The 27,589-nt window shown below is 40.3% G+C and overlaps 1 protein-coding gene across 1 annotated transcript; it reads right to left on the reverse strand.

Moving 5' to 3' along the window:
- Positions 1–208: 208 nt before the first annotated feature.
- On the reverse strand, positions 209–27,589 carry LOC142465891 (alpha-1,4-N-acetylglucosaminyltransferase-like). Its single transcript, XM_075570298.1, has 3 exons — positions 27,461–27,589; positions 13,785–14,229; positions 209–1,429 (listed from the first exon to the last, which is right to left on the reverse strand). The coding sequence occupies exons 1-3, from the start codon at positions 27,490–27,492 to the stop codon at positions 839–841; spliced, it is 1,068 nt and encodes a 355-aa protein (XP_075426413.1). The 5' UTR covers positions 27,493–27,589; the 3' UTR covers positions 209–838.

A 27,589-nucleotide genomic window follows, 5' to 3' on the forward strand; every position in this document is an offset into this window, starting at 1 on the left:
CATCCACCGCTTTTTTTATTACTTTAAAAAAAAAAAAAGCCTAATTCATGTTTGGTGGCCTCATTTGCACATCTCAAAACCTTAGCCAACGTTCCTACTTTTAAAATAAAAATGACTTACTTCTTAGCAACATTACACTATTTCTGAACCCATGTCACATCAAAGTTACTGTACATTCAGTGCACACAATGTCATAGCAGAACAAATATTGAAATTACTGTATAATGAAACCACCATCTCTTTATTAAATATCTTATGCAGTTTTAGCCAAAAGAATAAAACATTATATAATGCCATTTATCAAACACCAATATTAGTTGAAGTTACAGTTTGTTACATATTGTAGACTTCACCCTTGTTTATCAATAGTGGGGAGACCGAGTAGGGAACTCCAGCAGGCACAACATCTTTATCTCAATCTTAAAGGTTGTTTGTTTCTTTATTTAAAATGGTATATGCTGGAAGTTCTTTCTTTGGACTTCTTGTATCCTGTTTTAATTCAGTGGTGGAGTTACCTGCTCGGACTCTATATTCTTTAATACAACTGAATGAGAGTTATTATATCGAGTCTCCCCTATAAGTACTTTCAAACTATGGATTTGTGCAAGCTGATACACTACTTTTTACAAACATTACCAATGAAAGGAAACATAAGCAATTCAGTGGTTGGTACTAATGGGATAGTAACACCTGGAAAACCTAGACATATATTTTATCCCGAATTAATGTAAAATGTTTATACAATTATACCATATTGGAAACCCATTCAAGGTTTCCACCATACTGTGGATCCCATTGCCAGCCAACTTGAGATGGATGCTTCAATCCTCATAAATATCTAAAGGTGCGTGCTCTCTTTTCTCATAATAGCTCTGTAGGTGGAGGGGCAGTGCTGTTGATAGAGATGTTCCACCAATGTGTTACTCCCAGGAACCATAGTATCTCGTGTACCTTTATTCGCGTAGTTCCAAAGATGAACAGCATAGGAGTCATTGAAAGTTGGCAACTTGTTCCAAACCTGGTAGAACGTCTTCCAGGATGGGCCTGGAATAGGGTAGAAACGTTTGGGGTTTAGGTAGGAGATGTTTCCACATAAACCATCCTTTACATCCTTGAGTTCAGGCAGGACACAGATCTTTTTCAGAATGCGTGTGAAGAGTGCTGGTCCTTGGTATCCCCACACTGCTCCATTAAAGTCCCGGACAAAGCTTTCCATGCTGTTCCAGGCAAAACTGTGTCTGGGAGAAAGTCCAAAAATACTATTACCAGAAGTCTGAGAGAATTCACAAGCAACAAAGTTCTTTTCTGGGATGGTTCGAATTGAGATGATGTCAGTGTCCATATAAAAACCACCATGTTTCCAAATCAGGGCCAACCTGCACCCATCTGAACTGACATGGATCCAATGAATTTCCGCATCTGGATTAACCTGCAGTATAAATATAATAGAAACACAATCAGTGGTGGAAGCTGTGGGAAGAAGAAGACAAAAACCCACACTAAACCACACTTCACAAACAAGCAATTTCATCAAAGGAGGAAATACCTAACTGATTAGACTCTCCAGTTCCTTGGACATAGACATATGGATGCAATGGATCATAACTCGTGTAATTAAGATCACCAAGTCATTATCGGTTCACACCGTACTGAAACCATGCAAATGTGCCATTCCAACCATAAGATAAAGTAGGGGCTCATCCCATACTGTATGTGTTTCACTGTCTTCTTGACTACATCCTCAAGATAGGAGGTTAATAAATGATACTACTGTAGTTCATGCTGGTAAATAACAGTTCTCTCCTCCTCACTCCTCCAGTTGACAGTCATGAAATTGCAAGTTTTGCACATGGGGAAAACAAAGCAAAGACACTGAAATATTGACATTAAAAATACACTGGGAGAAGGTGATGCTATGTACATCAGTTTTGCTTCAAAACTTCAGTAATGCATACTTAAAATTATATTATTGCAGCACTGAAGAATGACAGTCTTTACGCTTTAAACCTGAATGTTTCTGAATAGACTTATTGCATCACACTTTATAGTTTCCCCTATCCCTTGCTGTATATGGTCTACTGTTTGCAGAAGCACCCCCTGTTTGCCGTGCCTACACTCATCATATCCCCCTGTGTGCCCTGCCTACACTCATCATATTCTACCATGGGTAATTAGCCATTACTTCAGAACATAATGTACTCCTGGAATTTCAGTTGTCCTATTCCATAGTGCACTTGCAAAAATATTTTTTACCCCCCCCCCACCCCGAGTTTAATACTTCTTAGTCTTTTTCTTCCTCTATGATTAATTTAGACTTAGACCACATCCCACCAACACAACCCCTTAATCAGCATATGCTGCAATTGCATTATGATATCTATGGTACTCTAATAGTGTTAAAACTTATGTTCCATAATGTCAAAGGGCTCAATAGCCCCCGTAAGTGTGTTTGGCCAGAAGCCAGAAATCACGAGAAAATGCCTTCCCAGCACAATTTGACAAACTCATCCAGGCTTTCTGAAAAGCTACCTAGCAAAATTTTGCAAGGGCAGCTCACAATCCTTGATGAGTTGGTTATCGAAGTTTATAGAATAGGCCCCCAGGTCTCTGGGCGTGCGACTTCTAGCTCTAGGTTGAGGGTGTGGAGCTCCATTTGAGAGACTTCAAGATCCGTACTAAGACAGAGGACACCTTTGAGGGACATCCAGCTCTGTATTGATAGTATGAACCTCTTCCCAGAAGAACCCAGCTTGGTACCCAAACTGTGAAATTCTCTGGGGGACCGCCAGCTCCACATGAAGACTTAATCTGTCTGAGTGTCTTTGAGCTCCGTGCTGAGGCTGCAAACCTCCTTTTTTAGAGCATCCCAGCTCTATACGAGATGGAGTGCCTCCTTTTGATATTCCTCCTGTTTCTCATCCATGGCAGTAAGTGTACCGGGGGGGGGGGGGGTGGTGGGATGTCCTGGGGAGAGGAGGGGTGGCCGGCGGCTGTGGGTGTTTGTGGAACAGCCCTGTCCTGCGGGGAGGGGGGTGGCGGTGCTGCGGGGGGTCCGGCAGCTGCTCACAACAGTTGCCGCCGGCTCCGCTGCAGGCACCCGTGCCAGGGTGATGCTCCCACCCTCGCCGGGCCTCCCTCTCATGCCGGTGCGCTGGACGCTCACTTCCAGTACTGCCAACAGGGAGACCGGTGCCGGGTGTTTTTTTTTTTTTTTAATTAAATTAATGGCCACGGCCATGCCGGGGGCCCGGCGACCAGGCCCTCCTGACTCACGGGGCCCGGGATGCCAGTGGCCTTTGTCCCCCCCTGTTGGCTGCTCTGGGTAGAGGGGGTGGGTAGTAGGGAGCCCATTCATTGCTCTTGGCATTATCTTTACTCCCATTGAGGGCATAGGTAACCACACTGGCAATCAATGAGTGTAGTAGCTAGTATTGGTGTGTGTACAGGCAAGGATGATTGGTACGAGACTGCCGCGTCCCAAAATGAAGCAACCACAGCTCACCAGGATAGGAACGTATAAAAACTATTTATTAGACTACATAAAAACAAAAAAAGTGACAAACAAATACAAAAAAACACCTCCTACGCGTTTCAGGCTACAGCAGCCCTTTCTCAAGGAGTATAGTTGGGTCTGTGAGGTAAGCTCATTGATATAGCCCCTCCTGTGCACTGTACAGCAGCTGTGGATTGTTATTTAATCAGTATTGGTGTGTGTACTGTATTTTAATGTTTATTGGGGGTAGTGGGGGTTGGTGAAGGGTGGAGTTGCCGTGGTGGGTGTTTATGCCTACTGGGTGTATAGCAGGAGGGGTTAACCCCTTCAATACATTAGCTGTAGTAACCGCTAAGGTTATGAAGGGGTTAACTCCTTCCGCAACCCTCTCAGTAGGTCTAAACACCCACCCCAGGCCAAATACCATCTTCACCAAATACCATCTTCACCCCTACCCCCAATAAAACGGGCACTGGTATTTATCCCCTTCACTACCTTAGTGTTTAGCCGATATGGTAATGAAGTTTCGTGTAAATGCATTTTTATCACATAGGATGGATGTAGTGGGTCTTCGGGAACTGATATTAATGCTGGTCAGCTCCGAAGCCCCCCGGCTTCAATCCAAGGCAGTAAAAATAAATGTTTTCGTCAGTCAAATCATGTATCCCATCTCACAACCCTTGAGGTGGCGAGATGAGTACTGTACATGCTAGTTGCTTGCGAGTTGCACCCACGATATACATCTCGGAGCTACTAGAATAGCTTGATTTCACAAGAATTTGCGAATTTGGGCATTTTTTGAGCTTCCTGACAGTTTGTCTGAGCAATATCCTCAGGGGATCGGATGGCACACTCTTCTACTGTATGTGGCCATATTCCTTACAGGAACACAATTCTTCAAAGTACAGGTCTCCTCTAAGACAGAGATACAAAGTAGAGCTCAACTCAAGTTCATAATACAATTTTCTATTTAATGTGACAGCCAAGAACAGTGGAAAGACAATTTTTCAGGGCCCATATGGACCTGCTATACACAATGAAATCAAAAGACATCATTATCACTGAACATAGAAGGTCTATAGCCATTGCATTCTATTGTATTATGGTTGAGTTTAATTGACTGCGAAGGTGATACAGTATCCTTAGATGGCTGAAGACGTTCGATGTTCATTGATATTGATGTACTTTGATATATACTAAACATTTTTTGTGTATATGTATATATCTCTGTTCTGTCTTTCTCCATATTTTGTATATGAGCTTGATGTGTTAATGGATACTGTTATATTGTGATGCTACTTGTCAGCTGCAATGTGTACAGTTTAGCAATGCATTTTACTGTGGGAACACTAGATGGCGATCTAATGCAATGTTTATGTATTGGATACTCAGGTAACGCATACTGTATGTGTCTGGAAGGATTTTTACAGCTCTGAGATGGCTGTAATTTAAGCTTTTTAATGAATACAAGTATGCATGGTAGGTGCATTAGTAGATATTAATTAGGTAAATACATTAACACATTTTCATTATTCTGAACCGGAAGTGAGCCCATTTGGCGACAAAACGGGCCTACAATCTCCCTATTTATATAAAACCAGAGACATAACATAAAACACAGACAAAGCTCAGTGCATATCCAGTAAAACTTATACACGGTACAGTGCCTAAATATACATGTATAGATACTAATAAATAAAATGGTCTTTTAGTTTAACATTTTGGCCAAATTGTTGTAAGCCCCTGAGCCAACTGCACGGCAGACCACATCTCAAGTTTCCCTAACACTAATATAGATTCTTAATAACCTGTGCATTACCAGGAAGAATGATTTATAGTAAATCTGTCAAAATTAGTTGCAAAGTTCTAAGTCTGATTGAAGCTTTTATTAACCTGTACATTACCAGGAAAAGCACCCTGTAATAGATTTGTCACAACCGTACTGCAAGCAAGCAAGTTCCCCTGAGAGTGGGAGATGCTATGGAGTGAGCTTTTAACCATTTAAATGTGGGAGGGAGTGAGCTTCAATTAGGTAGGAGGTTGCCACCCTCCAATCAGCTAAGACCAGCTGAACAAGAATTGTAAAACATACAGAACACCTACAAGCTCATATTGAACCCCCAAAATAACCACACCATATATATAAGCATATAAGTTTCACAGAGGAGTGCTACTGAGCATGGCAATATATATAATTAAAACCAGAGACATAACATAACATTCCTGGTAATGTACAGGTTAATAAAAGCTTTAATCAGACTTAGAACTTTGCAACTAATTTTGACAGATTTACTATAAATCATTCTTCCTGTTATTACACAGGTTATTAAGAATCTATATTAGTGTTAGGGACCCTTGAGATGTGGTCTGCCGTGCAGTTGGCTCAAGGGCTTACAACAATTTGGCCAAAATGTTAAACTAAAAGACCATTTTATTTAATAGTTATCTATACATGTATATTTAGGCACTGTACCGTGTATAAGTTTTACTGGATGTGCACTGAGCTTTGTCTGTGTTTTATGTTATGTCTCTGGTTTTAAATATATATATTGCCATGCTCAGTAGCACTCCTCTGTGAAACTTATATGCTTATATATATGTTGTGGTTATTTTGGGGGTTCAATATGAGCTTGTAGGTGTTCTGTATGTTTTATCTCTATTTAAACTGCAGTGATCAGTGGACTGGAGCTTGTCAAAGGGCTGTTTGGCTTGAAATGTCCTTCTATTCTTTCATTGTTTGAATTTCATGAGGTTATAAATGTATCTTTTATATTTTTCTAACCTTGGAGTGCCATGGACATTTTCTATTTTTATGTTGTATATTTAGAGTGTTTGTATATGTTGAATATAAATGTGTACTTGTATATGGCATGTGTGTGTGTTACACTACTGTTGCATGTTTGGAATGTATTTATATGGTGTAGAGTCTGTGTGAATATATGGGGAGGAGAGAGAATGGGGAGAGGGAGGAGAGATAGGATGGGGAGGAGGGATGAGAGAGAGGATGGGGAGGAGGGATGAGAGAGAGGATGGGGAGGAGGGATGAGAGAGGGAGGGGGCGAGAGGAGAGAGAAAGGGGGAGGAGAGAGGATGAATGGGGGAGGGTGGAGAGTGGGTGAGAGAGTAGGGGAGGGAGGATAGGGGAGATAGGATGAGGGAGGTGGGAGGGGAGAGAGAAATTTGGGTGAGAGAGAAGAGAGAGAGAGGATGTGGAGGAGGATAGAGAGGATGTGGGGGAGGAGAGAGCATAGGGGGAGGGAGGAGAGAGAGGATGGGAGGGATGAGAGTGGACATTGGGAGAATGGGTGGGAGAGGAGGAGAGGGTGGGAGGACAGAGAGTATGGGGGGTAGGAGAGAGAGAGGATGGGAGGTAGGAGAAAGTGGATGGGGGGAGGAGAAGGGAGACCATGAGGGGGAGGGAGGAGAGGGAGGGATGAAAGAGAATGGGAGGGAGGAGATATAGGATGGGGGAGAGGTGATCAAGGAAAGGAGGATGTGGGGGAAGGAGGAGAGAGAGGATGGAGGGGAACGGGGAGAAAGACGATGGAGGGGAGGAAGGGAGATAGAGGAGGAGGATAGAGGATAAGGGTGAAGAGAGGATGGGAAAAAGGGAGGAGAGAGAGGATGGGGCGAGGGCATGGGGGAGAAGGAGGGTAGAGGGGACGGAGGAGAGAGGATGGGGAGAGGGAGAGAGGAGAGAAGATGGGGATAGGGAGGGTGGAGAGAGGATGGAAGCGGAAGGAGGAGAGAGGATGGAGAGGAGGGAGGAGAGGGAGGGTGGGTGAGTGGGAGGATGGTGGGTGGGTGAGCGGGAGGATGGTGGGTGGGTGGAGAGAGGATGGTTGGAGGGAGGAGAGAGGATGGGGAGGGAGTAGAGAGAGGATGGGGGGTAGGAGGATAGATGATGATGTAGAGAGAAGGAGGGAGAGGGAATGGGGGAAAGGGAGGGGAGATAGGGGTAAAGGGGTGTTAGAAAGAGGGGAAAGAGGATGGGGGAGGGAAGGGAGAAGATGGGGAAAGGGAGGAGAGAGGGTGGGGGCAGGGATATGTTCATTAGAGGCACCTCACTATGAGTCTCAGCCGCTGTCTTGGAGCCGGTTCGCCTCCATAATAATTGTGCTCACTGAAGTTTTTAGTATTGTTTAGATGCAATTATACAGTTAAGTTATATGTATGACATGCATTTTTCATTATATAAGTTCCTGTATATATGTTGTGCCCAAGCGGGGCCGTTGGATTCTCCACCAGGGGGAGAATGTAGCCGAGCTCCCTTCTTACCTCCGGTGCCGGGCGGGTGAGCTGCGGTTAGTTGTCGGAGCTCCGTGTAGGATCGTGAGGTGGGGGCGGCCATGTTGGATTTGCGCATGCGCAGTAGTGATGCGGGGCACATGCACAGTCAGTGTGGCGGCCAATTTAAGTTTGCAAATGTGCAGTGAGCCAGGAGTTGTGGCGGCCATCTTAACGGCTCCGCAAGACAGAGCAAGGGACTACATGTCCCAGAGTCCTCAGCGGGAAGGCTTAGCACATGGGGAGTCCTAGCCAATAGGGCTCTAGGAGCCAGGATGAAGGGATGAGGTTTTGGCGCAAATGGACAGCGTGTCAGTCGGATGAAGGAAGGCAACATGCAGGGTAGTGTCCAGGGAGCAGTGCTTCCCTCGACTAGGCTCGCACCTCATACAGCGGGTCAGGACTCATAAGGAAAGAGGGGATTGTTGGGGGCCCCATGTCATGGGACCAGACTGATCTTCTATTTAATCAGCTACACGTGGGTACAGGAGTGCCCAGACAGGTATAAAGTGCACATACATTTCACATGGGTAGCGCTACCTCATACATTGGGTGGGATTGACACTGGGTAGTCACCAGGGATATTGGTGCCACTGCACCGTAAGTACTTTGGGGGTACTCACCCATGTCATTGTTGTGTTATATTGTGTGGTACAGTTATATAGTTAAAATTAGTAATATACACTTACATGGATAAAAACTTTATTGATCCTGATCACGATCGTGACTTCTATGGTGAGGCAACAGTAGGGATGAAGGGGGATGATTTCCGTCTCTGCAAACAAGCCCCGCGCGCTGGGACTGTGTCTCTGGCTATGCTGCGTTTTCAGCTCCACACGGTTGTCAGCGTGATGGCCTGCGTGACGCGCTTGCGCGGCGGATAAGGCCCCCAATAGTAGTCCCGAAGATGCCTGCCCGTTTTCAGTCTTAGATCGTGATTTGTGGAAAAAAGCACTTGTGTGAAGACTGGCTGTATGGGAAACAAGCCAGCAACACCCTTCGCGACGCGTTTCGAATACAAAAGTATTCTTCCTCAGGCAATATCAGGGGCACCTGTTTGGGGTCCTTTATATACCAGACTACATTTGTAATTGGTCAGTATCAATGAGCAGGCATCCAATCAGATGTTCTTAGAAAAGGGGGATGGATTAGAATCCCTAAACCTGCCCCTTAGTAATTAATATAGTATACAGATAAGTTTTACTAAATTATTGTGGTGGCACTTAGGATAATAAATAAATAATAAAAACGAAAGTGCAACTCACTAGTAGAGATATATAAAGTGAAACAAACAGGTAGCCCCTTCTACAAGTGCAACGTTTAAAATATATTTGTTGATATATAAAAAACAGATAAAACATTGTGCTAAAACATACAAACATTACATGAAACAAATAATATTAAGGGATGGGAATAAAATCAATATAAGAAAAAAAGGGGGAGAAACAGAGTATAAAATTTAAATTTGGAAAGGAAAAAAGGAAAAAAGGAAAAAAGAATTTTGAGGAAGAAAAAGGGGGGGGGGAGATAAAGAAAAGAAAAACATAGTGATTAAGAATAATTAAAAATACATATATCTCAATTTGGAAGGCTTTCTAAATTAATAGTTAATGATATAAGCAGACTGTAAAGCGAACATTACCAATTGTTAGATTACCGCAGGAAAGGAGTCAATTCTACATAGTCATTTAACCCCCCAGGATGTTTGGTTTGGAGTGTGTAGATCCAAAATTGCTCCCTCCTTGCGATATGTAGGTCCTTATCACCAGCTCTAATAGTTGTAGTAATGTGTTCTATACCCATATATTTAACCCCAGTTGTACTACACTGATGAACATCTTTAAAATGACACAACAAATGGGTTAATGGTTTACCGGAGGCCAATATTTTAGGAATGTTGACAATATTTCTTCTAAGAAATTGACTCCTTTCCTGCGGTAATCTAACAATTGGTAATGTTCGCTTTACAGTCTGCTTATATCATTAACTATTAATTTAGAAAGCCTTCCAAATTGAGATATATGTATTTTTAATTATTCTTAATCACTATGTTTTTCTTTTCTTTATCTCCCCCCCCCCCTTTTTCTTCCTCAAAATTCTTTTTTCCTTTTTTCCTTTTTTCCTTTCCAAATTTAAATTTTATACTCTGTTTCTCCCCCTTTTTTTCTTATATTGATTTTATTCCCATCCCTTAATATTATTTGTTTCATGTAATGTTTGTATGTTTTAGCACAATGTTTTATCTGTTTTTTATATATCAACAAATATATTTTAAACGTTGCACTTGTAGAAGGGGCTACCTGTTTGTTTCACTTTATATATCTCTACTAGCGAGTTGCACTTTCGTTTTTATTATTTATTTATTATCCTAAGTGCCACCACAATAATTTAGTAAAACTTATCTGTATACTATATTAATTACTAAGGGGCAGGTTTAGGGATTCTAATCCATCCCCCTTTTCTAAGAACATCTGATTGGATGCCTGCTCATTGATACTGACCAATTACAAATGTAGTCTGGTATATAAAGGACCCCAAACAGGTGCCCCTGATATTGCCTGAGGAAGAATACTTTTGTATTCGAAACGCGTCGCGAAGGGTGTTGCTGGCTTGTTTCCCATACAGCCAGTCTTCACACAAGTGCTTTTTTCCACAAATCACGATCTAAGACTGAAAACGGGCAGGCATCTTCGGGACTACTATTGGGGGCCTTATCCGCCGCGCAAGCGCGTCACGCAGGCCATCACGCTGACAACCGTGTGGAGCTGAAAACGCAGCATAGCCAGAGACACAGTCCCAGCGCGCGGGGCTTGTTTGCAGAGACGGAAATCATCCCCCTTCATCCCTACTGTTGCCTCACCATAGAAGTCACGATCGTGATCAGGATCAATAAAGTTTTTATCCATGTAAGTGTATATTACTAATTTTAATTGTCTATAATACACTGTATATCTCAATCTTGGTGCGCTTTTGTGTTTTTCTTTTTCTTGGAACTGGGTATCGCTGTTGGAGTTCTCTGCAGAGATCCACATTGGAGGTGGGGGAAGACACCTTCAACATCAAGAGCTGCAAAAGATTAGAGAGGAACTACTATTCCAATTTCTTAAAGAGCAAGAGCGCGGACTGGACACTCTTTCTATACAGTTATATAGTTAGTATGTGTGTTCAGTAAATACTCATTGTATACCTTGTGTGCGTATTCATTACTGTAATAGTTCCTGTGAGGGGTTATCCCGCCAATGCTGGAATCCCTCATAGGTGGAGGAGACAGAGCTCACACCAGGCTCCCAGTGGCGGAGGCTTAGGCCTCCTGTGAGCAACAGGTATAGCAGCATGCGTAGTCACCTGCATAGGTTTCCTTAGGCTTAGGGAAAGGGGGCTACATATATATTATATTGTGTGTATATATGATGCATCTATTGTCATTGTGTGCAATGAAGTGTGTTATATCTGTATGTACTGTATATTGTGCATATATGTTCTCTGTCTGCTCATATATATATATAGCATGCACTGTGTGTACTGTATGTTGTGTACATGTGTTTATATAGTATTTGTTCATGCATGTTGTGTGCATCTGTTTTGTGAATTTGGTCTATTGTCATGTGTGGTATGTGTTTCTGATGTGTGTATATGAACACACACAACCCCTGTAAGCTCAGAACCCAAAACCAACACTTCGTATATATTTGTGTCAAAAGGAGTGCTACTAGTATTGTGACAAATATAGAGTAATGCAGGCACTCTGTAAAGAACAAACAAAGGAGATACCTGCTCAACCTGAAGAACGAGCAGGTGAACCAACTAGGGGAATTATATAGAACAGAAAACTGTGTCAAAGAGCACCCACCGAGATGGGGAGACAGCAGAAAGTTCCCAATTAGTGCACTCGTTGCTCTTTGAAATGTTACTTGCGGGACAGAAAGATCGTGTGTAAGATAGTGGCACAACCAACTACGCACTATATACAGTTTAACTCCACAGTGAAAGGGATAGACGGTACCAAAATATGAATTGGAACGATTAGTATATATAAAATCAATTTATTAATTAAGGTTAAAATAATAGGGACCACATATAGACAACATATCATATCAGCCATTCATCAATTGAGCTGTATAGCACTGTACACACATACAGCGGCTTATTTTGACATTGCTATATGCACCATAGTTCTTTGCTGTTCAACAGTGACTATACTATATAGCACTGTGCATACAGTATGTACAGCGGCCGATTTGATAATGCTATCAGCTCTATTGAATAATGTTCTTTAGTTCAGAATACTATGAAGCTATACCTATGACTATATATGTCATGTGCAATATTAGTATATCTAGTCTACTGAGCGTGTTCTGACTTATGTGACACAGACACCTATATTTAAGTACTGATTCTGTCATGTCGTTGCACTGGGAATCGGATATACTGTAGGGCTAGTGGATGTTTAGATCTATGAGTACCTTCCCTCCCCCACTATACCTATTCCCTTCATCCCTCTGTGTGTTGGGGTATGTTTTTTGGGACACTTATTTAATTCCGATTCCCTGTCCATCGGAATATCACATACTGGTTCCTCTCACAGTTACATCGGGTTACCTTGCCTGTTGTATTTGCCATAATAGATGGCTTGTGAGCTGTGTTTGGCATCTGTTGTCTATATGTGGTCCCTATTATTTTAACCTTAATTAATACATTGATTATATATATACTCATCATTCCAATTCATATTTTGGGACCATCTGTCCCTTTCACTGTGGACTTATATACAGTATAGTGCGTTGTTGGTTGTGCCACGGTCTTACACAAGATCTTTCTGTCCCACATGTAACATTTCAAGGAGCAGCGAGTGCACACAATTGGGAACTTTCTGCAGTCACCCCACCTTGGTGGGTGCTCTTTGACACAGTTTTCTACTCTGTAAAGAAGAATCAAGTTAAACATAACTGCCGGTGCTCGATATTAAGTGGGGTATCCAATAATCCCAGTGATACCGCAGTAGGTATGAGAGAAATACAGGCACACAGACTTCCACATCAAAAAGGTGTTTAATGAGCCATAAGATCCTGTGGCTCATTAAACACCTTTTTGGTGTGGAAGTCCATGTGACTTCATGTATAGAACGATTGTGACCTCATGTATAGAACAAAAGACAAAAAGCTCTAATGCTCTGTACTGTACATCCAACTTGACAAATTAAATACATATCTGTATACAGTGTACCTGTATGTGTAAATCTGGTTTGTTTGTATATTGTGTGTTTACATACAGTATGAACTGTATGGAGATTGCCTATGTAGGGTGCATGTAACATGCATCTGTGTATGGTGTGTTGACCACCTGGTTCCTGGGTCAGTTGGTTGTGCTTGCCCCCTGGGCTAAAATGTGCCAGCCAGAACCCCCCCCTCCCTTTCCTGCTGTTACCAAATGGTCACTCTCATAGGCAGAGCCATAAATGACATCACAGAAAGTATTAATGGAATAGCCGGTATATACAGAACACTGAACATTGCATCACACAGAGGGAAATCATGAAGCCCATCACTTGGGAGGTTTTACTTTGTTAATATTATTGATTTTCAAGCCCATATTTACTAAGCGTGGCTATACCATAAAACACCATCTGAAGCCTAAGGACACCTTACCGTCTATTAATTTTTGTTGAGCAACCATTCAGAAAGTAAATCTAAACATAAATCTAAATCTAAACTACATACAGGACCATATTTACTATTATAGTAAGCAGTGCTAGGCCATAAGACACCTTAATAGATCTGTAATGTGTCTTATTGGTTAGCCCCACTTTGTTAATATGCCCCAATGTGAGACTTGCTCCCTCTTTATCTGAAATAATTTAGAGTGAATTTGAAAAAGCTAATAATCTAGTTTGAATCATGTAAATCACTCCATGTCGGCTTTTCATGATTTGGGAATGTGTGCCATGAATATGCACAAATATCTCACTCATCTCTATTAACAAGTAATAAAGTCCAAATGACATTACCTTCATAAACCAGGGGAGTAGAGGTGTATCCTTAAACACCTCCTCCATTCTCAGAGGGAAGAAGTAGAGATTATCAAAAGATGAGAGTGTTGGGAAACTCTTCCGTGTTCTGTTCATATCGTCTTCCGAGGATATGTTGGTCAAACCTTTCATGAAAAAAACCACAGGCCTGTCATGGTACACACGGGCTGCTGACTCAATGGCACATAATGCCAGGGGACGGGGCTCCATTCTGTTAGTGGTCTCTATAAATATGATCCCATTTCCATTTCTCAGGACGTCCTCTGGACTAATGGCCTTGGAGCTTATGGTTTCTATAGAGAAGAGAGGTTTGACAAAAATGCTGCTGTTATTGTAGTTGAATCTATAGATGAAGCCAATAGCTGATAAGACCACGAGGAAGGCACATATTTTTTTGCCATGGTTGCAAAATCTTGTGATCAATCTGCAAAAGAGAACAATGGGAAAGTGGTATACATACAAGTCTTCTTTTGAACATATATAGAGACAGTAAAGAGACATGGGAGATGGAGCAGCTCAGTGAGTAAAGACTGCCACTGCGTTTGAAGTGATACAAGGTGACTGGGGTGCTCCCTGAATATGGGTGTAACATGGAACCACCAAAAAACAATCAAATAAATTATTCGAACATATAGAATATTGGACCAGAAAGTGAACAGTAAAATGATTAATACTGGCCCTTAAACAGTGTTGTCGCTTGACCAGGAGAAGATCATCCCTGAATCTTCATAAAGCAGTGTAGATATGGAGTTGTGGTCAGCACAAAATGCCCAGGATAGGACTCAGTATAAAAGACAATAAAGTGTACAGATAATATGGTGAAATCACTGGAAACAGGAGATTAACCCCAAAACATACAGGTATAAGTAATAGACACGAACTCAAGGGAGAGGGGGAGGGGGGTGGAGGGGGTGGAGGGGGGGTGGAAGGGAACCCTCGCTACTGCTAAAGTATATAGTAATGTGGTGCTTCTATCTGGGGTGGAATTAATGAACAAACACAAAGAGAACAGGACCCCACTGGAGAGCACTCAAACATATACATAAATCACAGCAGACGTGAAATGGAAAGGTATGTACTGTATGTGAGGTGAGGAGTGAATGAATTCAAATACTTTAATGGGAGTAAGTACTCAACTAAAATGGGTAGAATACTAGACATCCAGAATATATTAGACTCAATAATGAGCCACAAAAGTGCAGCGAAATAAAATATACCGGATAATGGGCGTGAAGTGTATGCTACCACCCTTGATTATATATATAGGGTGCAGCCTGGTAAGTATATACAGAGGTGGCTTATGTCTGCTAAATATAACACAGATACAACCACTCTGGGGTAGCTGTGGCAGATAGAGAAAGGTAGGAGTGCTCTCATTCAAGTAGGTGTGAATGAGTCAGCCTATCCACGTAGTCATATAGTGATAAGACAGATCACAGTAGTACACAGGTAGTGTCCACTTACACCTTGATAGGTAATAACAGAGCAAGTTATTAACTCTGTGATGGTTGTAGTAAATAGGACAAGGTACAAGGTAGGCATGTACTCACTTAGATGAGTATAAGTGAGTCAGTATACCCAGTATTTAAGGCAATCCAAACAGATAATCACTGCAAGTGTCAGTATAATTAGCTGTCAAAATAACGCAGTCTCAACAGTGTAACAAAATAGCCCACACAGAGTATAACACTGGTGTAGGGACACCCCTGAATGGGGGTGTCTGTTACAAACACAGGAGGTGACTGTTGCCGCGATAAATGAATAGAGAACAGTAGTACACAAGTAGTTTCTACTTACACCTCGGTAGGTAAAAACAAAACAAATATCCGGTAAAAATAGATTAGCAGACCCTATGGTAGCGCTTAGTAGCTGTACACCTACTTGCTGGTGCTGGGTGCTTTAAAGTTTCCCACGGGTGCTTCTAGGGTAGAAATAGGGCTAGCTCAATGCATATACAAAGCTCCGTGTAGGGAGCTAGTGTGAGGAGGTCGCGCTCCGATCACGAGCGTTAGTCCCGCCCCTTTGACGTGATGACGTCACTGCCAGTGACTGTTTGGATTGCCTTAAATACTGGATATACTGACTCACTTATACTCATCTGAGTGAGTACATGCCAACCTTGTACCTTGTCCTATTTACTACAACACTGACGAAGATGAGACATTAGGGGGTCTGACATAACAGCATTAGGATGAAGCCATTTTGTTTGAATCCACCATCTTGTCTTGTCTTTGTGACTTTCTATGTGGAGAAATCTGTGTGAAACAGACATTGAATGTTTTCGCTCCTAGCTGACTTTATTGATCGTTCCTCATCCAATCAGCTTCCAAATTGAAAGTGTAAACAGGCCAGATATTATGAGAAAGCCTCGTTAGTAGTCTAAGAAAAACTGTTTCTCATACAATGTGCCAAGTGGCAGAACTGACATCACATTTAACCCCATAATGATTTTTGCTTACAGACAGTTATCCAGTATTATTATGTATTACAAAATGACATCAGCTTTAGTATTGTAATGTATTACAAAATGGAGGTTATATTAGTGACGTGCAAGCCCCCCCATAAAGGGGTGGAGCTTTAGGTTTTAGGGTATAAATATATGGCATAACTTGTTATCTGTTAGAGAGTTTTTTTTCAAAAGCTGTCTCCGTTGTGCACTTGACTTGAATAAATTCACGTGTTATTCTGTTTCAAAATAACCTCAGACTGTGTTTTTTTATTTACGCTTTTCTCAGATGGCGCATTCCGAATAGGGACTCAATATCATCGGAATCGAGCACCCGGATGAATCACTCGTCCATCACTCAAACCTGAGCGCTCACATATGAATCAAGGTAAGGCTACCTGCATTTTTAGACAAACACCCTGATTAAATTGTTTTGAGTGATGCTTGGAGCTGATTTTTGAACGGTGTCTTATCTGATGTAACGAGTAAGAATCCCTAGCAGTTTCACGTGAATGTATTATTCTCTGTTCCTGTATTCATTTTAAAGTGTAAGAGTGTTAAGAGTTGTTAGGGGCTAAGGTAAGAGTCCCGTTAAAAGTTTTGGTGTTTTGGTGATGTAGGTGAGTGTTTGTATGCATACAGTAAAGGGATTGTTTTCAGACCGTCCTGGGTAGTGATATATATTTTTGTTGTCTGAACAGTACGGGTACCTGATTGTACATTTGCTCTGTTTTGTCATTTACATACCAAGTGAGTGCATGGATATCTGGTTAGAAAGTCTTATCTGTATCCATGTTATAAAAGTACAAGGTTTATCAGGACTAGGTTGGACCCGCTGAAGTGATTCAAGTTTTTCTTTGGTATAGTTATGGTGAGAAAATGCGATTGGGGAACAGTCTTGTGACAGGTCCTTATCTGCATATTTACACTATTCAGAACAATAACATGCCAAAAGAGTTGTACGTAATCAGCTTGTGCTGATTATTGTAACGCTAAATTGTACAGGTCAATTAACAGTTGATTGCTGTAGCCGAAGTATTGTACATTGTCAATTAACATTGATTATTGTAGCCGAAGAAGTATTGTACAGGTCAATTAAATTTGATTTCTGTAGCCGAAGAAGTATTGTACAGGTCAATTAAATTTGATTTCTGTAACAGGGGAATAATGGGAAACCAAAAATTCTCAAAGGATTGTGTGTCTGCAGACGAAAATAATAAAGAATGAATACAGAGAACGAAAAGAGACAATATAAATATATTTCGTTGGCCAGTGAATGGCACTGTTTGTACTATTATCAACTAATCGCGCAGATGTTTAAATGAAAGAGGGGTCTTTTTCTGTGGGATTGATAAGCTCAGAGAGCGCCGTCTCGTGTGTTTTTGAATCCCACAGGGAAACATACTTTACGTTAATATGGGTCAAAAGAATTCTGTTGAGGGACAGGAGGGTCCCGTTGCTTATTTTTACCATTGCCAGGACAGAAGTTAATATAATAACAAGTGAAAAAGAAAGTGAATAGGAAAGAAATAGCAAGTGAATTTGCCGATAGATAATTAAGGCATATGATGATGTTGAGGAAGTAGATATTGAGGGTTATTTTTATGAAAGGTTTATATGCAGAAATTGGGATACAATTAGAGACTTGTGTGTATATTGTTTGGAAGGGACAGAAAGTGTTTGGAAGGGACAGAAAGTGTTATAAGTGTAAAAAGGTAGGACATGTTGCCAGTAATTGCAGAGCAGCCCTAATAGAGAGAGTAGAAGAAAAAGAATGGAATTTAAAAGGTTTGTTCGTACTGGCCACACGAATAGGTCTTTTAAACCAGAAAATATTATTTTTCCTTCTGTTCTAATGGCAACTAGAAAGAGAATCAGAATAACAGCAGCCTCAGACCGTGCCAAAACCCCCCTTTTTCTCCAAAGGAATGTGCAAAAGATACGAAAAGTTAACTCAAAACTCAAAAGCTCCGGAGCATAAAAAATAAAAATATTAGTTTTAAAAGCAGGTTATTTATGAGAAGTTGATTCGCTGTGTAGGAGAGAAGTTTGTGTCTCTGTTCTTTGTGTGTCTGTATTGTGGTTTCTGTATTGTGTGTAAACCAGTAAAAACACATCAATTGCATTTCTATAGGATTAGGATATGTTGCAAAGAGATTTTAAGCTCGCACGTATTGTTTAAATTATATATGGTGTGTTCATAAGTTGATCTAACCTCAGTTTAGTTAATTGTCATATTTTTATTTCTAAGAGGCCATATTTTTATTTTTGAGAGGCCATTATTTATTTTTGAGAGGCCATATTTTTATTTTTGAGAGGCCATATTTTTATTTTTTGAGAGGCCATATTTTTATTTTTTAGAGGCCATATTTTTATTTTTAAAGAGGGCATACATTTTTTTGTTTTTATTGTTGTGGAGAGAGCTCCATTTTTAACTTTGAGCTGAAGTTTCAATTCAGTAATTAATATTTAGAAGACTGAGAAGCTGTTTTGTTATCTGCTCGGCACTCTCAAGGTCTTTTTGGCGAAACGCCCGGGCTGGCAAATTGCCCAAGATAAACAAGCTCTGAAATTTTTCTTTGAGTGTCTTTAAAAAAATAACGCTGTCAGTGTGTTCGGCACTGTGCAAAGAGATTATATTACAAAAATTAGTGAGAAGTCCTCTACAAAAGCATTTGACTATTAACTGAATATGTGATATATTTTATAACTTCTAACCATTTATTTTTCCATAAGTGTTCTATTTTATTATAAGCAGTAGTTACTGTTAAAATCACTGTATAATATATCATTCTAATTCTGCTGATTAAGCAAACAACATCCTAGTTGCTAATTTATTTATTTTATTTGTAGAATGTTTTGCCAGGAAGTGGTGCATTAGGAGTCACTTCTCGTTTTTGGATATGTTCTAGGTATAGAGTTAAAGGACAGGTGATACATAGTTGCAAATACAGTTACATAAGTGAGCAGGGTATACATTATATGCAAGGCATTTCACATTTTTAGCAGAATAGTTACAATGGAGTGTTTGGGGTGGAGGCCAGACTGGAATTGGCTTAGTATAGTAATTGGGAGTAAACACATTTTTTCCATGACTTTGGGTAGTATTGTAGTGTATGACTTTATTTATATATAGCGTCAAAAATGTACTTAGCACTTCACAAAGAATACAGTAGAGGGAATTATAATAGAATAGTAAGTGCAGCAAAATCAGACAATAGGAAATGAAATCCCTGCCCTGAAGAGCTTACAATCTAAGGTTTAAGGGAAATTTACAGAGATAGCAGGTGAGGGAATAAGTGCTGTAGATGGCAGTGCTTGGCCACAATGGGTGGTAGGAGTGACTGTGTGTGGGATACTAGCCATGAGTGCAGGCTATTGGGATGCTTAATTTGTGGGGAAAGTTTTAAGGTTAGTTAGTATTTAATGAAAAGGTTGATACCATTTGCATCGGAGGAGATGACAGTGAGGCATGAATGAGAGCAAGTGTGCATGGGGAGAAGAGAGATTGGTCTGTAGTTTGAGACAGTGTTTTTGTCCCCACTTTTGAAGATTGGGACAGCTCTGGTAGTTTTCCAGGTCTTAGGGATATGGCCTGCAGAAAGGATAGAGTTGATTATGGAAGCAATTGGTTTGACAATGGATGAGGCCCAAAGTCTTAGGGACTTAGATTGTAGTACAGTCAAGTCCCCATTAGCTGCTTAGTTTTAAATGTGAGGAGCATTAATAGGAGATACCTCTGTCTATATGCGGATGTTAAGACAGTAGTAAACACATTGATACAAGAATTTATTCCTAGGTTTAAATTATCTCCCTATGAGACACTTATGGGATGACTTATGACTATCAGTAGTTCAAAGAAACAAATTAAGGACCATCTATTGGTAATAAAACAATTAATAAGTATTGTATGCCACTATATAAATAAAGACATACAATACAATACAATATATTTTTTGAGTCTCTCTAGGCATAAGTTATGATAAAAGTGCACCTACGCGAGACGGAGTTAAAGGTCAAGTAGTTCCTAAACAAGCATGCTCTTCATCCCAGATGAAAAGGCCCATATTAACCACCAATACAGCAATTAAAGTGTCAGAGATTTCTTCCTGGATCCACGTGGCTCACATAAAACTCATTCCAGCTCCACCAAAGACCAAAGTCATCTAAAGCACAGCCGCATCAAGTTAACGTTTTGACGAGACATAAACTTTGACCGTTAACCAACGAGGAAAATAAGATACCAGGCAGAGGCTTGATCTTATCAGGAACATTTCATTTTTTCAAAGACTCAGGACATTTCATTTTTTCAAAGACTCAATATTTTTATTTTTTTATAGTGTGTATAAGTTAGAATTTTAAGATGTATGCACCATTGGGTCTGCGAAGGTATAACCCACAGAGAGATGACAGGATTGTCATGATGATGCCCTACAGAGCCTTGTCAGCAATACTCATCTGCCTGTGTTCCTTATACATCGCAGATATCTATCACCATGGCCAAGGTAACACTACACTAATTCACCATCTCACCCACAAACATCACAAAGTCTCAGTAATAGAATGTTGTGCTAATTCTCAAAATATATGATGGTAGAGATAGATGCCATTTTTCTTTAGCTAGCAGCAGAACGGTCACTTGCTTAAAATACGTTTTTTGCATTTTTTGTATCCATTTTTACCCTAGCAACAGCAATCATTTATGGGCCAAGTTCCTCCAACAACCAGAAACAAGAGAAAAACACCAAATATTTCAGGGCTGAAAAGTAGTTTATGGAAAGAACAATTTTGGGTTAGTTTAGTTCTAAATGTAGGAGTTGGGTTACTATATGACAGGCTTAATACATTAACAGATGTGTTAGATGATGTCCTCAATTACACCACTACAGCTATTGCATCACTAATCCAAGAACAGGTTCAGACCAGGCTTAAAAAAAAAAACAAACAAAGCGCACAACACTCATCGTGAAAAAATGTAATAAACAATGTTTATATATAAGGTGTTTCAAGGTTATGCGCTTAGTGGATGCTATTTACATGACATTGAGACTGTGGCAGAGTCATCAATTATCTGGCATTTCACCTACCTGTAGCTGGAAAGGAGAGTGAAGTTCTGGTGGTTCCTGGTTGCAGACGCTGGTAACTGCCACTCTGTGGCTCTATGCTTGATTAATTTACCTTGATGTACGCATAACCTTGAAACACCTTATATATAAACATAGTTTATTACATTTTTCACGATGAGTGTTGTGCGCTTTGTTTGTTTTTTTTGTTACTAGATTCTAGGGTCTTGGGCTACCATTTACACAGCAGCAGACGCTCATCTACATTGGTATATATTTATTTACCTTTTCCACATGGTGGGGTGTGTTTTTTTTAATTTAAATTGACATCACAATTAACACTTTGTATTAAGTATATATTTTAGTGCGCACTTATTTGTTTTTTCTATCAGACCAGGCTGATAGCCTTACAAAACAGAATGGCTTTAGATTACATTTTAGCATCAAAAGGAGGTGTATGTGCCCTAATTAAAGAACAATGTTGTGTTTTCATCCAAGATCAGAGTGGCAAGGTACAACATGAGTTAGATAAGATAGAAGAAATTCAAGAAAGACGTAGGAAGGAAAGTGACACAGACTGGGACCCTTTGGGGCTGGGTGGATTGGTAGGATCACTAGGAGCGAAATTTTTGAATGCGGTAATGAGCGTGATTGTGATACTCGTTGTCATCTATGTTTGTGTTACGTTTGTCAAAGGCATGATCCACAAATATGCAACCCCCTCTGCAGACATAATGCCATTGTTTGCAGTACCAATTTACAGCAGTCCCTTGAAGAAAAAAGATGCCAAGTACAGTGTTCTAACTCTGGAAAAGAAGTTGGCCGCAACGCCATATGAGACTATGACTACATTTGGCAGGCACCCTCGTGCACTGTCCTATACTCTCAAGCAGCATTATGAGATGATGGAGCACCCCTGTGCCTCCCAATGTGTTTCTGGACTAAAATCATGTCAATAATTCTCAAAAAACAATATTTTAAAGAATCAGAGGAGGGACTGACCAAGTTGAGACATTAGGGGGTCTGACATAACAGCATTAGGATGAAGCCATTTTGTTTGAATCCGCCATCTTGTCTTGTCTTTGTGACTTTCTATGTGAAGAAATCTGTGTGAAAGAGAGAATGGAATGTTTTCGCTCCTAGCAGACTTTATTGATCGTTCCTCATCCAATCAGCTTCCAAATTGAAAGTGTAAACAGGCCAGATATTATGAGAAAGCCTCGTTAGTAGTCTAAGATAAACTGTTTCTCATACAATGTGCCAAGTGGCAGAACTGAATCACATTTAACCCCATATTGATTTTTAGCTTACAGACAGTTATCCAGTATTATTACATATTACAAAATTACATCAGCTTTAGTATTGTTATGTATTACAAAATGAGGTAATATTAGTGACATGCAAGCCCCCCCATAAAGGGGTGGGGCTTTAGGTTTTAGGGTATAAATATATGGCATAACGTGGGAACTGTTAGAGAGTTTTATTCCAAAAGCTGTCTCCGTTGTGCACTTGACTTGAATAACTTCACGTGTTATTCTGTTTCAAAATAACCTCAGACTGTGTTTTTTATTTACGCTTTTCTCAACCATCACAGAGTTAATAACTTGCTCTGTTATTACCTATCAAGGTGTAAGTGGACACTACCTGTGTACTACTGTGATCTGTCTTATCACTATATGACTACGTGGATAGGCTGACTCATTCACACCTACTTGAATGAGAGCACTCCTACCTTTCTCTATCTTCCACAGCTACCCCAGAGTGGTTGTATCTGTGTTATATTTAGCAGACATAGGCCACCTCGGTATATATACTTACCAGGCTGCACCCTATATATATAATCAGGGGTGGTAGCCTACACTTCACGCCCATTATCCGGTGTTTTTTATTTCGCTGCGCTTTTGTGGCTCATTATTGAGTCTAATATATTCTGGATGTCTAGTGTTCTACCCATTTTAGTTGAGTACTTACTCCCATTAAAGTATTTTAATTCATTCACTCCTCACCTCACATAAATACCTTTCCATTTCACGTCTGCTGTGATTTATGTATATGTTTGAGTGCTCTCCAGTGGGCTTCTGTTCTCTTTGTGTTTGTTCATACAGTAAGTAATAGACACCAATGGGGAGTGACAGTACATAAAATGTATGTAGTGTCACTCCATTTTGGTATCTATTACTTATATGTTTTGGGGTTAATCCCGTTTCCAGTGATTTCACAATATTTTCTGTATACTTTATTGTCTTTTATACTGACTCCATATCTTCACTGAGTTTGAAGTAACTGGTTCAATTCCTGGTGTTGGCTCCTTCTGACCTTGGGCAAGTCACTTTATCTCCCTGTGCCTCCGACACCAAAAATATAGATTGTAAGCTCCATAGGGCAGGGACTGTGTCTGCAAAATGTCTCTGTAAAGCGCTACGTAAAAACTAGCAGCGCTATATAAGAACATGCTATTATTAGTGGTTTCGTATTCTATACAAGAACAAACAATTATTATTATTATTATTAGAGTCAAGGCAATTTTGGAGCAAAACTAGTGCACTGAAGGCATTGAATCTTATAGGCACAGGATTATAATGCTTTTCTGGGAGTGAGTGGCCACATTTCACAAAAACAGCACGAGATTTATCTAAGACTAAAACCAATGGGATACCATTTCTGTGATATATCTGGTTCTTTGTAGTTTTGCTGCCAGGAGACATAGATAAATGTTGATGATTCTCCAGGCAATCCAAGTTGAATATTTGATCAAAAATATATATTCTTTTTACATAAGACAATGTTTCAGTCTCTAGGGGCTTTATTCTGGCTCCCATCAACGTAAACAGGACAAACAAGAACCACATTGCACAGCTTGTTTTCTAATTTTCCTATCTCCCTACACTGTATTACATCCCTTGTTTGTATATTTTAGATGCCCTACAGAAAAGAAAGCCTTATTGTCTTCGGGACTCGGGCAAGTCGCGGTCCCACGGCTTGCCCCGGACTGGAGGATAATCACTGTGGAGGAGTCTGATCCAGCAGCATAGACCCCCTGCAGCGACATCCCAGCAGCGCTATCTCTTGAGCACTACAGTAAGTCTTTATACATCTGTAATACCATCCTTACTGTATTAGCTCCTACCACCTCTGTTGGGAGGCTAGTCAACAAATCCATCACCGTTTCTGTGAAGAACTACTTCTCCTAATTTCCTCTAAGCCTCCAAACATCAGCTTTAGAGAATAAACTCTTGTTCTTGCCTTCTATTAGTCTGAAATATGTTTCCCTCCTCTACTTTGTTGATATATTTGAAAGTTTCAGTCATGTCCCCCCTCTGCCTTCTCTCCTCCAAGCTTTACATATTGAGGTTGTTTAGTCTGTAATTATACATTTTATGATTTAAACCATGCACCATTTTTGTAGCCCTTCTTTATATAGTCCCTAATTTATTGATATTCTTCTGGGAATATGCAGTATGGTCACATTTACTAAGCAGTCTCTCGCCATTATGTACCAATGGGCATCTTCCGGGACCAGAAAGTCTCTTATGGCAGAAGACAGCTTAGTAAAAATGGCCCGTAGTATCCACAACTGAACACAGTTCTCTAGGTGAAGTCTTATCAATGATCTATAAAGTGACATCATCATCTCTCTCTTCCTGCTGCGAATATCTCTAACAATACGCCCCTGTCCTGATGACTTTCCCCATTGCTTTGTTACATTGCTTGCCTACTTATAAATCACAAGAAATAATGACTCATGTCACAAGATTCAGTGATTTCCTTATGCAGACTGAAAATTCACCATTCTAGCTACAGTAATGTCTCGAAAACAGCACTTTTCCTTTTTTCCTTTGTAATTCTTTGCTTTTAAGCTAATTATTTCTCTTCATTATCTTTTTTTAAAATCATCTCGTTTAAACCTACAGTATTAAGCAGACCACTCATCTTAGTTTAATTTGGTTCAAGGTAGGACTACACCTTAATTAAATGTTTTTAACTCATTACTTGCTGCTGCTGTTAGAAGGGTGTATTTTTACACTGGAAATGAAAGTGTGGTGTGAGGGGTTTTGATGGATATTAATAGCAAAGGAATTGCCACAGAAGGCAGTAAGTGAGAAACATATTGTGGCGCCTATTCTAATAGCTCCAAAGTGTTACAAAATGCTTCTAAAGTTCCCTTTATAAGCGGATTGGCACGCTTTGCTATTCTGTAAGCCCTTATCACATGTCCAAACTAGGTCTAAATGGCTTTTTTTACAAGTGGTTTAACTCTTGGACTGTCAATCTGATCGGGTTGTCAAAAAAAAGGCTCAAACGCACATTTTTTGCCCTCAATTGCTATTATAGTGTATGCAAACTACATTAAAAACTTCACTTTTTTTAACACCATGTAAAGAGTGGCCTGAAATATGGGTTTGGCTGAGAGAGCAAACCCATAAAACAGGCTGGAGATGGAGTCGGCAGCATGTCTGGTAATTCCGCCTCTAAGCAAATACAATCCGGGCAAATTACTGTAGCTGTTAAACCGGTCGGTTACGTTATTTTAGTTTAGAAGAAGTGATTTGCAATAGAGAACACCGTTTTTTTTCCCCCCACCTTTTATTCTGCTTCTTTTGAACATGCCCAAACCATTCGGTTTGGCAAGGACAACTTCGGAGCTACAAAAATAAGCCCATATACAGTAGGTGCAGAACAGAGACACTGTTTTTTAATAGCGTTCATGAATTTAAAAAAACCCCCACATACACCCACTCGCCACCTGAGTTTAGTCATAAAACATAAATTCTTTTGGCTGAAAAATTGGGCGGATCTGCTGTGATTTACTATGAAATATAAGAATACTGAATTTTTAACAAATAAAACTGTGCTATGTTCAGGAAATAATTAACAAAAAATTTAAATGATCAAATTAAAGGTGAAGGATTCAAAAAATATTGGAATAATTTTTTATAGTACATGAAATGATGTACCTCTTCCGTCCTTCTCTCCCCTCCCTCTCTCTATATACTGTAACTATATTTTAATAATGAACTAATGTAGTACCCTTTTGAACAGTAGAGCTTTCAATCACAAGAATCATACTTTTTAAAAAAAGTTCGCTGACAATGCTATTTATTCTGTAGGTGTATGTGTGGCTTCCTTGTGATACAGTTGAAAGGTTTTCAGGCACAGTAATCTACAGCAGGCGTGCGCTAACTTACCTTCATGCGCCCCCCTTTCTCCTCTCCCCTCGACTCACGCACCCCCCTTCCCCCCCAACCCCCCACCCTCCTGCATGGCTCCAGCGTCAAATGACATTGCGGGGTCATGTGGGGTCATGTTGCCATGGCAATGTGATGTCACATGACCCCATTGCCATGGAAACGCTTAGTTGGAACCAAGGTGAATTAGGAGGTTACAGAGGTCTCACGCGACCCCCGGCATTTATTTTAAATGCTTTCGGGGAAGCACGTGGCCTCTGTAACAGCCGTGCCCTCCCCCCAGAAAATCTAGCGCCCCCCACTTCGTGCACCCCTGATCTACAGTACAGATGTGGCCAACATTATTACACTTGCTGGCACATTGCAGCGGAATATATATAACGCACCAGCGGGAGAAGTAACCAATGTTTCAAAGCTGCTATGCTAGAAAAGGAAAGGGATAATGTGCTATTTTAGCCCCTGGGAACAAGCAAACGAGCAGTTTGGGTTAAGGAACGGGCTGGCTGGGCACTTCCCTGGGACACCAAAAGAAAATCGGGATTACCCATCAAGAAAGACCAAAAAGTGCATACAAATAAATAAAATAAATAAAAAATACATTTAAAGTAGAAAAAATGTTTAACCTCTTCACTGCTGAATATTACTAAACATGCGGAAGTGTCAGCAATAAAAGTGTTCCAAAAGTGGGGGAATAAATTAAGAAATAATCAGATTATTATTTATTTTTTTTAAATAGAATACTGTGAAATTTACACTTGGAAAAGGTGGAAAGGGCTGACAATGTGTTTTTAAAAAGTATTGAGGTGAAAATGTACTGGCTTGTGGTAAAAAGTGTAAGAAGGGTGTAATTGCTGAATTACAAGAAAATAGATTTGAAAAATGTCAAAAACAGAAAAATAAATACAGAAAAAAACAGGACCAACATAATTATATATACATAGTAATATTAGAACAGCTTACCTTGGAGCAGTTAATACAAGTGTGTCACCCATACTGTATGTCGGTGTTCAATGAAATGCAGTGTCTGGGTTTACAGTGCTGGCATAGTTACTGTCTGACCTGCCCCTATATCTTATTTAGCCAATAACT

Source organism: Ascaphus truei, chromosome 14 (genome assembly GCF_040206685.1).
Source record: "Ascaphus truei isolate aAscTru1 chromosome 14, aAscTru1.hap1, whole genome shotgun sequence".
NCBI lineage: Eukaryota > Metazoa > Chordata > Amphibia > Anura > Ascaphidae > Ascaphus > Ascaphus truei.

Excerpts from the sequence above, each read along its gene's own strand:
- LOC142465891 (XM_075570298.1), bottom strand. The coding sequence starts at position 27,492 with ATGGGTGACACACTTGTATTAACTGCTCCAAG. Across the intron at positions 14,230-27,460 it reads CTTGTATTAACTGCTCCAAG|ATTGATCACAAGATTTTGCA; the intron begins GTAAGCTGTTCT and ends TCTCTTTTGCAG. Across the intron at positions 1,430-13,784 it reads TACTCCCCTGGTTTATGAAG|GTTAATCCAGATGCGGAAAT; the intron begins GTAATGTCATTT and ends TTTATACTGCAG.